The sequence below is a fragment of the Chrysochloris asiatica genome, unplaced genomic scaffold (genome assembly GCF_000296735.1).
Source record: "Chrysochloris asiatica unplaced genomic scaffold, ChrAsi1.0 scaffold00168, whole genome shotgun sequence".
NCBI lineage: Eukaryota > Metazoa > Chordata > Mammalia > Afrosoricida > Chrysochloridae > Chrysochloris > Chrysochloris asiatica.
The window spans coordinates 5,536,757-5,548,844 of record NW_006408686.1 but is presented as its reverse complement, the minus strand read 5'-3'; the positions used below and the strand labels follow the sequence as shown (position 1 = coordinate 5,548,844).

The following is a 12,088-nucleotide window of genomic DNA, read 5'->3' as shown; positions in this document are numbered from 1 at the left end:
GAAGACAGAGTAAAATATTGTAGTGCAATGTACAAAGACCTGGAATTATAAAAGCAAAAAGGAAGGACATGCATGCTCCACATTTTTCAAGCTAAAAGACCTGAAGAAAAATTTCAAGCCTCACATTGTAATATTGAAGGATTTTATGAGCAAAATAGTAAATGACACAGGAAGCATTAAAAAAAAAGAAAGAAAGATGGCAGGAATACCAAGTTACCACACCAAAAAGAATTGGTCAATGTCCAACCATGTTAGCAAGTAGCATATGATCAGGAACTAACGGTATTAAAGGAAAGAAGAAGTCTAAGCTACACAGGACAATGGTGATGAAAAAGCAAGACTCAAAGAATTAACAATGTCAATTAAAATGTTTCAACAAATTGATGTCGCTCTGGAGGTGCTCACTTAAGCCATGTCAGAAAATTGGGAAAACAGCTATGTGACCAAAGAAAAGATTCATTTTCATACCCATTTTGAAGAAAGTTGATCCAACAGAATAGAGAAATTATTGAACAATATCATTGCTATCACAGGTAAGTGAATATTTGCTGAAGATAATTAAAAAACAATTGTAGTACATCCACAGAGAACGACAAGAAATTTAACCTGGATTCAAAAGTGGAGATGGAGTAAAGGATATCACTGCTAGTATCAGATGGATCTTGCTGAAAGTAGAAATTGCCAGAAAGATGTTTGCCTGTGTTTCATTGACTTTGCATAGATACTCTACTGTGTGGATCATAGCAAATTATGAATAGTATTTCGAAGAATGGGAATTTTAAAACAATTTTACTCATATGAAAAATGTACACAGACCAAGTGACAGTTGTCTGAACAGAACAAGGGAATACTGTGTGTTTTAAAAGATATGTGTCAGGGTTGTATCCTTTCACTATACTTATATTTAATCTGTATGCTGAACAAAGAATTATCGAAGCTGGAAAAAGGCATCGGGATTAGAGGAAGGCTTATTAACAACCTTGCTGGCTTGCTGAAAGTGAAGAGGACTTGAAGCACTCACTGATGAAGATCAATGACTACAGCCTTCAATATGAATATGTCGTTGTTGTTAGGTGCCATCAAGTCGGTACCAACCCATAACGACCCTGTGCACAGCAGAACGAAACACTGCCCGATCCTGGGCCAACCTCACTCCTGTTGCCACGCTTGAGTCCATCGATGCTGCCACTTGGCCAATCCATCTCGTTGGGGGTCTTCCTCTTTTTCTCTGACCCTCCACCTTACCAAACATGATATCCTTCTCCAGTGACTGGTCCCTCCTGACAATATGTCCGAAGTATGAGAGATGAAGTTTGGCCATCTTGGCCTCCAAGGAGCACTCTGGCTGTACTTCTTCCAAAACGGATCTATTGGTTCTTTTGGGAGCCCATGGCACTTTCAATATTCTCCTCCAACACCATAACTCAAAGGCATCAATTCTTGTACGGTCTTCTTATTCACTGTCCAGCTTTCACATCCATACCTCAACATAAAACAAAAGTCCTCACAATGGAACCAACAGGCAGCAGCATAATAAATGGAGAACATATTGAAGTTGTCCAGGATTTCATTTTACTTGGATCCACAGTTAATGTCCATGGAAGCAATAGGAAATCAAAGTTGGATTGGGCACATCTGCTGCAAATGATCTACGATCTCTTTAAAGTGTTAAAAAGCAAAGGTCACTTTGAAGGGTAAGGTAAAACTGACCAAAACCATGGCATTTTAAATCATCTCATCTGCATGTGAAAGCTAAACAATAAATAAAAGCCAAAGAAGAATTGATGCCTCTAAATTATGATGTTGACAAAGAATTTTAAATATGCTATGGATTGCTAGAAGGACAAACAGATTGTATTGAAATACAGCTGGAATGTTCCTTAGAGGTGAGGATGATGAGACTTTGGACATGTTATCAGGAAGAAGGGACTGGTCATTTTGCATGGTAAAGTAGAGGGTCAGTGAATGAGGTGGATTGACACAGTAGCTGTAACACTGGGCTTGAACGTACCAGAACGATTATGAGAATGGCCCAGGACTGAGCACTGTGAGTAGGAGCTGACTGGACAGCACCTAAAACAGAGAACTTGGATGAGGGACGGAAACGGTCCCAAGCTAAGGCCTGAATGGATGCCGGAGTGACTGTGGTTGTAGAGCCCTCCAGGTGGGCTTCCTAAGCAGAGTCTTCATCTGATGGCACCTGGTAATGTCAGCGGGCAGTTGGGCTAGGAGTGTTTGGACGTGAATCAGTTTATGTTGCATTGTAAAGCCTAGTCAGGAACATGACCTCCAGGTATGTGGGATGGATTAGAGGGGGAGAATCTAAAGGCAGAGAGACCATTAAAAAACACTAGTGGGCATAACCTCGGTGGCACCATGGGCTAGTTGTTGGGCTGCTAGCCACCAGGTCTGCAGTTTAAACCCACCACCCACTCCTCAGGAGAAAAGCTGAGCTGTCTGCTCCTGTGAAGATTTACAGTCTCAAATTCTATGTAGGGTCACTGTGAGTCGGAATTAACTTGATGGCAGTGGGTTTATACACATACATATATGTGTGTGTGTGTGTGTGTGTGTGTTTATAAATTCACTGGATATTGGGATTCTCTCCAGAATTGTGCATGTGAGGAAATCAGCAAGGTTCCAAGTGACTTACCCAAGTTATAGCCTCTAAGTTGGGGAGTCCAGACCATCTGACTCCAGAGCCCAAGCCCTTAGCCAGTCTATTCCACTGCTTTCCCCAGTGCAGAAGGAAACCGTTCTGAGAGGTGGGGTGGGAGTAGAGATAGAGTCCATGGCTTAGGGCCAGCATGAAGAGCTCAGGTTTCAGGTTGGCTTATTGGGAACCACAGCACGCTTTTGAGAGCAGGAATGACAGAATCAAGAGAAATTACTCTGGAAGCTTCAGAAATGGAGTTAAGAGATAATGGAATGTTTCCAGGAACTCATTGAGGCCCCTTTTAATATTTGATCTCACCTTAAAATGTAGGGACTGGGTCAGGGATCATGAAAAGAGGCTGAGAGGGAGCCGGCAGCTCTGAGTTTTATAGCTGTCCCCGCCCGCCCGCCCACCCACTTCCCTAACAGTCCCTCTCATTTCCTCTGCAGCCATCGTCAGCCAGTGGCAGCAGGAATCCAAAGAAAAAGTGGTGTCCCTCCTGCTGTCCCACCTGCCCCTGCTCCAGCCAGGCAATACGGATGCCAAGACGGAGTACATGAGGCTGCTGCAGAAAGTGCTGGCTTACTCCATTGAGAGCAATGCCTTCATTGAGGAGAGCCGCCAGCTACTCTCCTATGCCCTCATCCACCCAGCGACCACATTGGAGGACCGCAACGCACTGGCCCTCTGGTTGAGCCACCTGGAAGAGCGGCTGGCTAGCGGCTTCCGCACCCGGCCTGAACCTACCTACCACTCGCGCCAGGGCTCAGATGAGTGGGGGAACCCTGCCGAGCTGGGTCCTGGGGAGGCAGGAGCAGGCTGGCAAGACAAGCCCCCCCGGGAAAATGGACACGTGCCCTTCCACCCACCCAGCTCAGTGCCATCCACCATCAACAGTATTGGGAGCAATGCCAATGCAGGTGAGAGGAAGGGCCTCCCAGAAGGCTGGGCTCTGTCTACACTCATTCTGTGGGCTGGGCCAAGTCACATAACCTTTCTGGGCCTCAGCTTTATGAGGTAGCACAAATCTTACAAACTGGCATCCCCAGACTGACTGAATTGTCTTACTGAGCCCACATTGTGGGGTTTTTCTTTTCTTTTAACTAAATTGGGTGATAACAGGAATGGGGAAATCTCTCTCACACACACAGACGGCACTGAGTCTTTGCCAGGAGCTGTTATGAGAACTTTATATATTTAAACTCATTGACTGAGATGTGGCAAAGTTACTTGTCCAAGGTGGTGTAGCCAGAATGTAAATCCAGACAGCCTGACTCCCGAGCGCCTATTCTTAACCACTGGGCTCCAAGGCATTTTCCTGAAGCTACTTACACCTCACTAAGAGGAGGAGTCACTCAAGAAAGGTGCCCTTCCTCAAGTGTCTTCCTCACAGTTTCAGGGCTCTCTGTGACGAGGACAGCAACTCTGGAAGGACCCTGCTTGCACAGTGTTGGGTCAGGGATTTGGACTAGAAGAGAATTCCACGTTCCGAATAAAGGGCATGGCAGGTGCTATAGGAAGCACACGATGTCTACTTGGAGGGGAGAGTATGTAGACAGGTCTGGCTGGTGTAGAGAGCCGAGTGAGGATGGAAACGAGTAAGCATATTAGCGAGTGCTTGTGTCCCATGTGTCTGGCACTGTGTTGAGGGCTCCACATGGAGGCAGAGAGTAAACAAAGTGACACAGTTAGTAAGTAGCAGAGTCAGGATTTGAACTCCCAGACCGCAGTCAGCTGCAGCCAAATTCAGGGGACGGTGGACCTGAAGGACAGGATGAAGCTTTTGGATTTTAGGCAATTGATGCAAACAGGAAACCATTAACATGTTTTTGAGGAGGAGCAAGGATTGGCCTGAGAGAGCAGGCAGGGTGGATTTGGGGTGCTGCCAAGGACAGACCAGTGATTCTTGGAGAGTGTGAGACATGGGTCTCCAGCCGGCATTCCTGTTTTTGTCATTCTCATACTGTGACCAGCCTCCACTCCACTGCAGGACCAGAAAGGGCACCTCAGGAACCGCGTGGTCATTCCTATCAAGCAACTGCCCGTCCAGGAGGTGGACGGAGCCACTAAGTCAGGCACAAGAGCCTGTACTCAGGAACCCCAGCACCCAGAACCCCATATGCTGTTTTTTCTTAGAACTCTGGAGGATGAACAGGAGCCAAGGCCTAGAGGCTCGGAGTGAGCCCGCACTCAACCCAAGGCTCTAGAGGTCGTAGTCAGGCACTACCCTCTTCTCAGGTGACTTCTCAGCCAGGAACATAGAACTGTCACAGATGAGGGAGGTGCCTCTGGGACTACTGATCTGGGTGTCAGTGATGTACTGGCAGATGTTCCCATCCCATTAGAAATCAGCCTGGCTGTTGTCTCTGGCTTCTCCCTGTGGGAACTGGGCAGAAAACTGCCAAGACGATTTTCCCACCTACCCATTGGTGAGCTTTTGGAGTGGTTTTTTTTTGTCAGTTTCTCTAGTCTGGCTTGAACACTTCTCAATTCATTGTGTTGAGCTCAGAGGCCCATTCCCCCTACTGCCCCCCCAGGACCATGGATGCCCTCTTTGTGCTTTATGAAGTACTCTTTTAAGGGCTCCTGTCTGCCAAGACCTGGTCCTGATCCTAGAGACTCAGAAGGGATGAATGGGGTTGCTGTGCAGTGGGAGGGTGGACTGCTGAGAAGGGCAGTAAGTACTAGGCTTGAGGCAGCAATACCTGGAGCTGAGGGGACACCGAGGAAGGAATCACAGCAAAGCAACCACATAAGCAAAGCTTTAACGCTGGATCATCTGGCAGGTAACAGTAGAACCACCAATGGGACAGGGGTAATGTCTGCACTGGTGTGACACTTCATGGAACCTACCCTGTTCTGGGAACAGTTAAACGTTAAATTGGTCCCCTCTGCCAACCTCACGAATGAGATGGGTATGGGGTATGGAAGGGGTCCGTCTTCACCTGGAGTAGCTAAGCTTCACAGGTGGCAAATAGGAGGCAGTGCGGCCCCGCGCCAGGATTGTTGGCGGGGAGGGGGGCAGTTGTACATCAGTCGCTTGCTTTACTCGTCCTAACAAAGCCACTCCTCCAGGCCAGGGCCCACGGTAATCGCTGAGGGCCTCTGCTGTTTAAGACCAAATAGATCCCTGCCATCACAATGAACCTATTCTACCAGGGGGACTCTGCTAAGAAGCAAGCAAACTAATAGCTGAATCAGATAAGTTCATGTCGGGACAGGTGTTATGAGAACAGTAAAACAGAGTAGTATGCTAGAGTAACCAACATGGAGTAAGCAGCTGTCGGAGGGCCTGGGGGAAGAAGTGATGCTGGAGATGAGCTGAGAACCAGTGTAAAAGCCCTGAGGGTGAAGCAGGTTGGATGTTCAGGAGTCAGTGGCTCGGGGGGATGACTGGAAAGCATGAGCCACATGAGTGGTGGGAGATGGGACATCAGAGATGAGCAGGGGCCAGGGCTTGCAGAGCCTTATAGGTGTGTAGACACATTTGGATTTGATCAGCATGACAGGAAGCCACAGGTGGGACTGCAGCAGGGGACTGATGGGATCAGTGTGTCTGCTGTGAAGAGAGTGGACTGCAGAACACAAGAAAGAAGCTGGGAACCAGTGAGGGAGGGCAGTGGCTTGGACCAGGTGCCAACAGAGGAAGTGGAGAAATTGAGAAGTGGACAAGCAGCCTGTGGTAGGCGCTGCCCCTCAGACTCTAGGTCCCCTTTGAAGAATTGCTAGAGCCGCATTTATGACGCTGGCCTGGATCAGAGGATCCACGAAGACATGGTCTCCTGTGGTCATATCACCAAGCCTGACGTCCCTCTTGTCTCTGTCCCCTCCTGCCAGGTCTCCCCTGCCAAATACACCCCAGCCCACTGAAGCGCTCCATGTCACTCATCCCCACGAGCCCACAGGCCCCTGGTGAGTGGCCCAGTCCAGAAGAGCTTGGGGCCCGGGCCGCCTTCACCACGCCCGACCACGCGCCCCTCTCGCCCCAGAGCAGCGTGGCTTCCTCTGGCAGTGAGCAAACGGAGGAGCAGGGCTCCAGCCGAAACACTTTCCAGGAGGATGGCAGTGGCATGAAAGGTACAGCACCAGCTCCTCCTGGGGCTTCATTCTACAGAGCTCTGAGGCTGCAAGGGAACCACTGACCACCACCTACCTTGACCCTGTGAGGCCCAGGCCCTTAGCCTGAGAGCAATGAAGACTTCCTGCCTTTAGGGCTCAAGACTGAGCAGAGAGACCCTGCTCCCACCCTCAGACCCCTAGTGTGATGGGGAGAAGGTTCTGCACTTTCAGACCCCAGTCTCTGACAGGAAATCTGGACACAGAGGTAACTGAAAATGTTCCAGAAACACTTTCAGAGAAATCGTCATCTGTGTACATATGTAATTAACCAGTGCAGAAGGGAGACAAGACAAGCAGGCTAGGGTGATCATAGGGAAGGCAGAACTGGCTGAACTGACAAGTCACTCTGAACCTTTAGTTTTCACCGACCCCCTTCCACTTTTCTGCCACTTCGTAAGGTGTCTGCTTTACTTTTGATCCAGCCCTACAATCCTCTCTCTGCCCTGGTCACCAGGGCCAGACTCCTGACCTTTCACCATCTCCTTTCTGCAGATGTGCCCTCTTGGCTCAAGAGCCTGCGCTTGCACAAGTATGCAGCCCTCTTCTCGCAGATGAGCTATGAAGAGATGATGACACTGACTGAGCAGCACCTGGAGTCTCAGGTGACACCAAGGGGCCAATCAGGGAGATGAAGGGGAAATAGTACCATTTGGGGGTACCTTTGCAGCCCAAGCCTCCGCCTACTCTCCAGTCCCTTTTGGGGCACCCTGAGTAACTTCAGCCTCCCATTGCTAGCTTGTTGTCCTCTTCTTTTCTCACCACAGAATGTCACCAAAGGTGCCCGCCACAAGATAGCCCTAAGTATCCAGAAGCTTCGTGAAAGGCAGAGTGTCCTCAAGTCCCTGGAGAAGGTGAGGGCCTGCTTTTCTCATCTCTGAAGCCAACTGACCACCAGTGGTACTAGCAGACCAACCTCTGGGTCAGCCTTACTGCCTAGCTGGCCTCTTTGCTGGCTCTCTCCAGCCCCAAGAGGCCGGCTTCCAAGGTGTAAATCGGCATCACAGTGTACTAGCCAAAGGCTCAAAGGGTCCCTTCTCTCTTGGTCTGCATTTCCAGAATGTCTTTCTGCCTTTCAGATTGCCCCTTTGCCAGCCTTTCCCTGTGTGAATGGTCTTTCTGGGACATCCCTGTGTTTCCCTGTGTCCCTGGTCTCATTCCATTGTGTTGTTTCTCATTGGCTCTCTTTCCACATCAAAATTCCAAACCCGCTGCCATTGAGTGGATTCTGACCCATCGACCCTGAATAGGGTTTCCAAGGCTGTAAATCATTGTTGTTGTTGTTGTTGTTGTTGTTAAGTGCCGTCGAGTCGGTTCCAACCCATAGCGACCCTGTACAGGGTTTCCGAGGGTGTAAATCTTTACGGGAGTAGAAAACCTCATCTTTCTCCCGCGGAGTGGCTGGTAGTTTTGAACCGCTAAGCCTCATCTTCTTCACATGGAATGACTGATGGATTCAAACCACCAACCTTGCCGTTAGCAGTCTAGTGCTCATCCTATGAGGCCACCCTTTTCCCTCCCCCTGCTGCTTACTTTCTGTTTTGTGTTGGTCTGAATCTGGTCTTGCCCTTGTGGGACCCGAAAGTCCTAACACTGGATCAGCTTTTCCGCCACCCCAGGGAACTCTACCTAGAGAAGAGGGGTAGTGTGGGGGCTGTGTTTTTTACCTGTGTGTCCCTCCATGTATGTGGTACTTGTGGTACCCTTCCATGCTGGAGCCCAAGGCCTCTCCAGGCCATGACTGACTCCACATGCACAGCCATTCCCCATGCCTTGCTTGGGGTCTACACGTGAAACTGGCCTGTGTCTCCCCATCCAGGATGTGCTGGAAGGTGGGAACTTGCGAAACGCTCTGCAGGAGCTGCAGCAGATCATCATCACCCCCATCAAGGCCTACAGTGTCCTGCAGGCCACCACCACCACCACTGCCACCACCACTGCCAAGGATGGGGGCCGAGGGGAACTGCCGCTGCCAGGTGCTGAGCCTCCCCGGGCCCTTTCTGACACAGACAAGGGCACTGAGGCCAAAGACCCTCCAACTGCAGAGAGCTACCCCCCTCCACCAACTCCGGCTCCTACTGATGGCAATGAACCAGCCCCAGCTCCTGTCGCCGACGGAGACATCCCCAGCCAGTTTACACGGGTGATGGGCAAAGGTAAGGCCAGCCAGAGTGTCAGGCATCACGTAGCAGTTAGGTGGTGGAAGGAGGAGGGCTCTTTGTAGTACTCTAGACTAGCACACTGCAGAGTGGCTGAGACTGAGGGTGACAAAGTCTCTCGCTCAGGGAGTGACTGGGCTGATGTCGGGAGATAACCTTTTCCCTCAGAACATCTGTAGCCCGAGGAGAAGATCAGGCAGTGTGGAGGTGGACATGCCGGTGAACAGAGTCTGCAGCATAGCCCTTCGAAGCTCCTCATGGGCTTGGTCTTTCCATGAGGCCGCATGACATAGTGAACTTTCCCGCTAGCTCCAGATCCTTTTAGCTGTGTGACCTGGGGGAGTGACTTAACCTCTCAGGTTCCTCAAGTTTAAACTCCCACATGGACGAAGTTGTTGCCAGTGCTGAAGTGAAACAAGTACCAGTAGCTGGTCTGCATGGGCCAGGCACCTTGTGGGGGGTGCCGGGGGGGTGGTGCTGTACATCTCATTGTAGCCTCTGAGAACCAAGGACAGGCCTGAGTTTCCTGTTCTTCCTTCTGAGCCAGCCAGCTGGGCCTAGGGAGACTGACACATGGCCGAGGGCAGACTAGGGGCTAACCTCCCCTCCTTTCCCATGGCCCACAGTGTGCACCCAGCTGCTGGTGTCCCGGCCAGACGAGGAGAACATCACAAGTTACCTCCAGCTCATCGAAAAGTGCCTGACTCATGAGGTGAGGCCTTCTCCAGATGTGCCCCATCCTTCTCAAGACAAGAGTCCTGCCCTTACTAGCAGGGCCATGCCAGGCCTAGCACCACCTGTCTCACCAGCCTCTCATCTGCCCAGTGTTGGGCATCCACGAAAGCCCTGAGCTCTTTTTCTTCTCAGGGCCTTTGGGTAGGCTCCTTCTTTAGGGGAACAGGGACCCTTCAGCTCTCACTGTAAGCATCTGTTCCTCAGGGACACGTTCCCCGATCTTTCACTAGTTAAACTATCTTGTGTATCTCCCAGATCTCAGTGCTTAGTACAGCTATACTTACTCATGTAGCTCTCCTCTCCCCCAGCCAAACTAGAATTTCTGTGCGCACAGAGCAGACAAGCCATCAGAATTTGAGAGAACTAACGGAAGGCAGATCTGAAAGAAGCACCCCTCCGTACCTCACCCCCGACTCCCTCATTCTAGGCTTTCACAGAGACGCAGAAGAAACGACTGCTGTCCTGGAAACAGCAAGTGCTGAAGCTTCTCCGGACATTCCCTCGCAAAGCTGCACTAGAGATGCAGAACTACCGGCAGCAGAAAGGGTACGCAGGCAGCCTGGCGCCTGAGCCCTCCCTTCATCTGCCCTGGCTGGGTGACAGATAGGGACTAAAGGCATGGTCATGGTCTGGGCTGGGAAGCTGGCTGTACTCTGTTCATTTACATTGAAGACAGGACAGTGCCCGAGCAGAAAATCAGGGGCCACTTCCCACTAGAACTGTGTAAGAGCAGCCTGGGTTTCAGTAGCAGGCCCTTGCCTGGACCTTGTTCTCTTCACCATCTGCAGGGAGCTCTGAAGTCCCTTCCCATCCCAAACAGCAGTTGGTGGTGGTGGTTATGTGCCGTGGAGTCGGTTCCAACTCACAGAGACCCTGTACAGGGTTTCCGAGGCTGTAAATCTTTAGGGGAGCAGAAAGTCTCATTTTTCTCCCATGGAACAGCTGGTAGTTTTGAACTGCTGACCTTGTGGTTCACAGCCTGATTCATAACCACTACGCTACCAGAGCTCCTGGTAGAAGTGCTTTAAGTGGACAGTGAGGCCGATGTACTCAGCTCCCTCCTTGGGGGCATCCTAGGTCTGAAGGAGACAGTCTGTGATGCAGTAACATGTTCAGGGAGGAACTTTGCTCAGGGGACGTGTGGTCTGCCATCTGGTTGGGTTATGGAGAACGTGGGGGAAGGGATGGACAAACAGACCCAATCCACTGAAATTGACATCCTGCCTTCTGCTCTCTTCCAGCTGGGCATTCGGCTCCAACTCACTCCCCATAGCTGGTTCTGTGGGGATGGGAGTGGCCAGGCGGACCCAGCGGCAGTTCCCCATGCCTCCTCGGGCCCTCCCGCCCAGTAGGATGGGCCTCCTGAGCCCCTCCGGCATTGGGGGTGTCTCCCCCCGACATGCCCTTACCAGCCCCAGCCTTGGGGGCCAGGGCCGACAGGTAAGCATGCAGGCTCTAAGGGTCTGGCACTTCCAGAGTTGTGACGGTCCTTGGGATCGGTGTGTCTGTATCTCTGCACCTTACCCAGACCTAGAGGGGAGGGAGGGGCTCTTTGGTCAGCTCTACCCCACCTGGGCTTCTTCCCACTCACCCGCTACCTTCTCTTGTTCCACACCCTGTGTAGAATCTGTGGTTTGCCAACCCTGGAGGCAGCAACAGCATGCCCAGTCAGAGCCGCAGCTCTGTGCAACGCACCCACTCGCTCCCAGTCCACTCTTCACCCCAGGCAATTCTCATGTTTCCTCCAGGTGAGTGTTCCCACCTCCCCACTCCCACTCCCAGCTGGACTGGCCTTGGATGAGACTGGCCAGACTCCAGTGCATGCGCACCTCCCCACACACGGCCTGCCACTCTGCACCCACTTTCAACTTTCATCCTGTGTTTCCTTGTACTCTTTTTATTTTCCCCCTCTGTTTAGTTTTCTCTCTCAAGTTCTGCCTTCTCTGTCTGAATCTTCTTTTCTCACACCTTTCCCACATTATCTCCACACCTCTCCGTTCCCCTCATCTTGGTGTCTGTGTGGGTCTTTTTGGTGGGGGGTGGGCAGAACAATGAGGTTTCTGTGCTGGGAAGTCCTGTCTGAGCAGTGCAGTCTGCCGGCGTTCTCTCTGAAGACTGCACCCAGTGCAGGCTCTGCAAATTAGAACTGAAGGTGTTGGAGAGTCTCCCTTCAGAAACCAGCCCAGTGGCAAGGCAGTCAGGACCAGGGCCAGTGTGGCAAAAGGGAGGGAGAGACTTTGACCACAGACCCCCCCCACCCTGTGCTTGGCAATTACACACACAGCTATGCCTGGTCAGGACCACGCTGCCTCCGGAAAGGCCTTTAGATTTGCTGCTGACACTGACCTCTCTGTGTCATAAATAGTCAGATCAATGGGGACTCTTAATTGATGGGATTCTATGAACTGCGGGCGCCGTTAAC

General features: G+C 51.1%; 1 protein-coding gene across 1 annotated transcript in view; it reads left to right on the top strand.

The window, feature by feature from the left end:
• Positions 1-12,088, top strand: part of SAMD4B (sterile alpha motif domain containing 4B) — a 35,325-nt gene that overhangs the window by 21,253 nt on the left and 1,984 nt on the right. Inside the window, exons 3-11 of the mRNA XM_006871438.1 lie at positions 3,106-3,576; positions 6,494-6,733; positions 7,268-7,377; positions 7,540-7,626; positions 8,592-8,928; positions 9,558-9,643; positions 10,094-10,212; positions 10,908-11,106; positions 11,291-11,414. Coding sequence (XP_006871500.1) covers positions 3,106-3,576; positions 6,494-6,733; positions 7,268-7,377; positions 7,540-7,626; positions 8,592-8,928; positions 9,558-9,643; positions 10,094-10,212; positions 10,908-11,106; positions 11,291-11,414 — 1,773 coding nt within the window. The remainder of the gene's footprint in view (positions 1-3,105; positions 3,577-6,493; positions 6,734-7,267; positions 7,378-7,539; positions 7,627-8,591; positions 8,929-9,557; positions 9,644-10,093; positions 10,213-10,907; positions 11,107-11,290; positions 11,415-12,088) is intronic.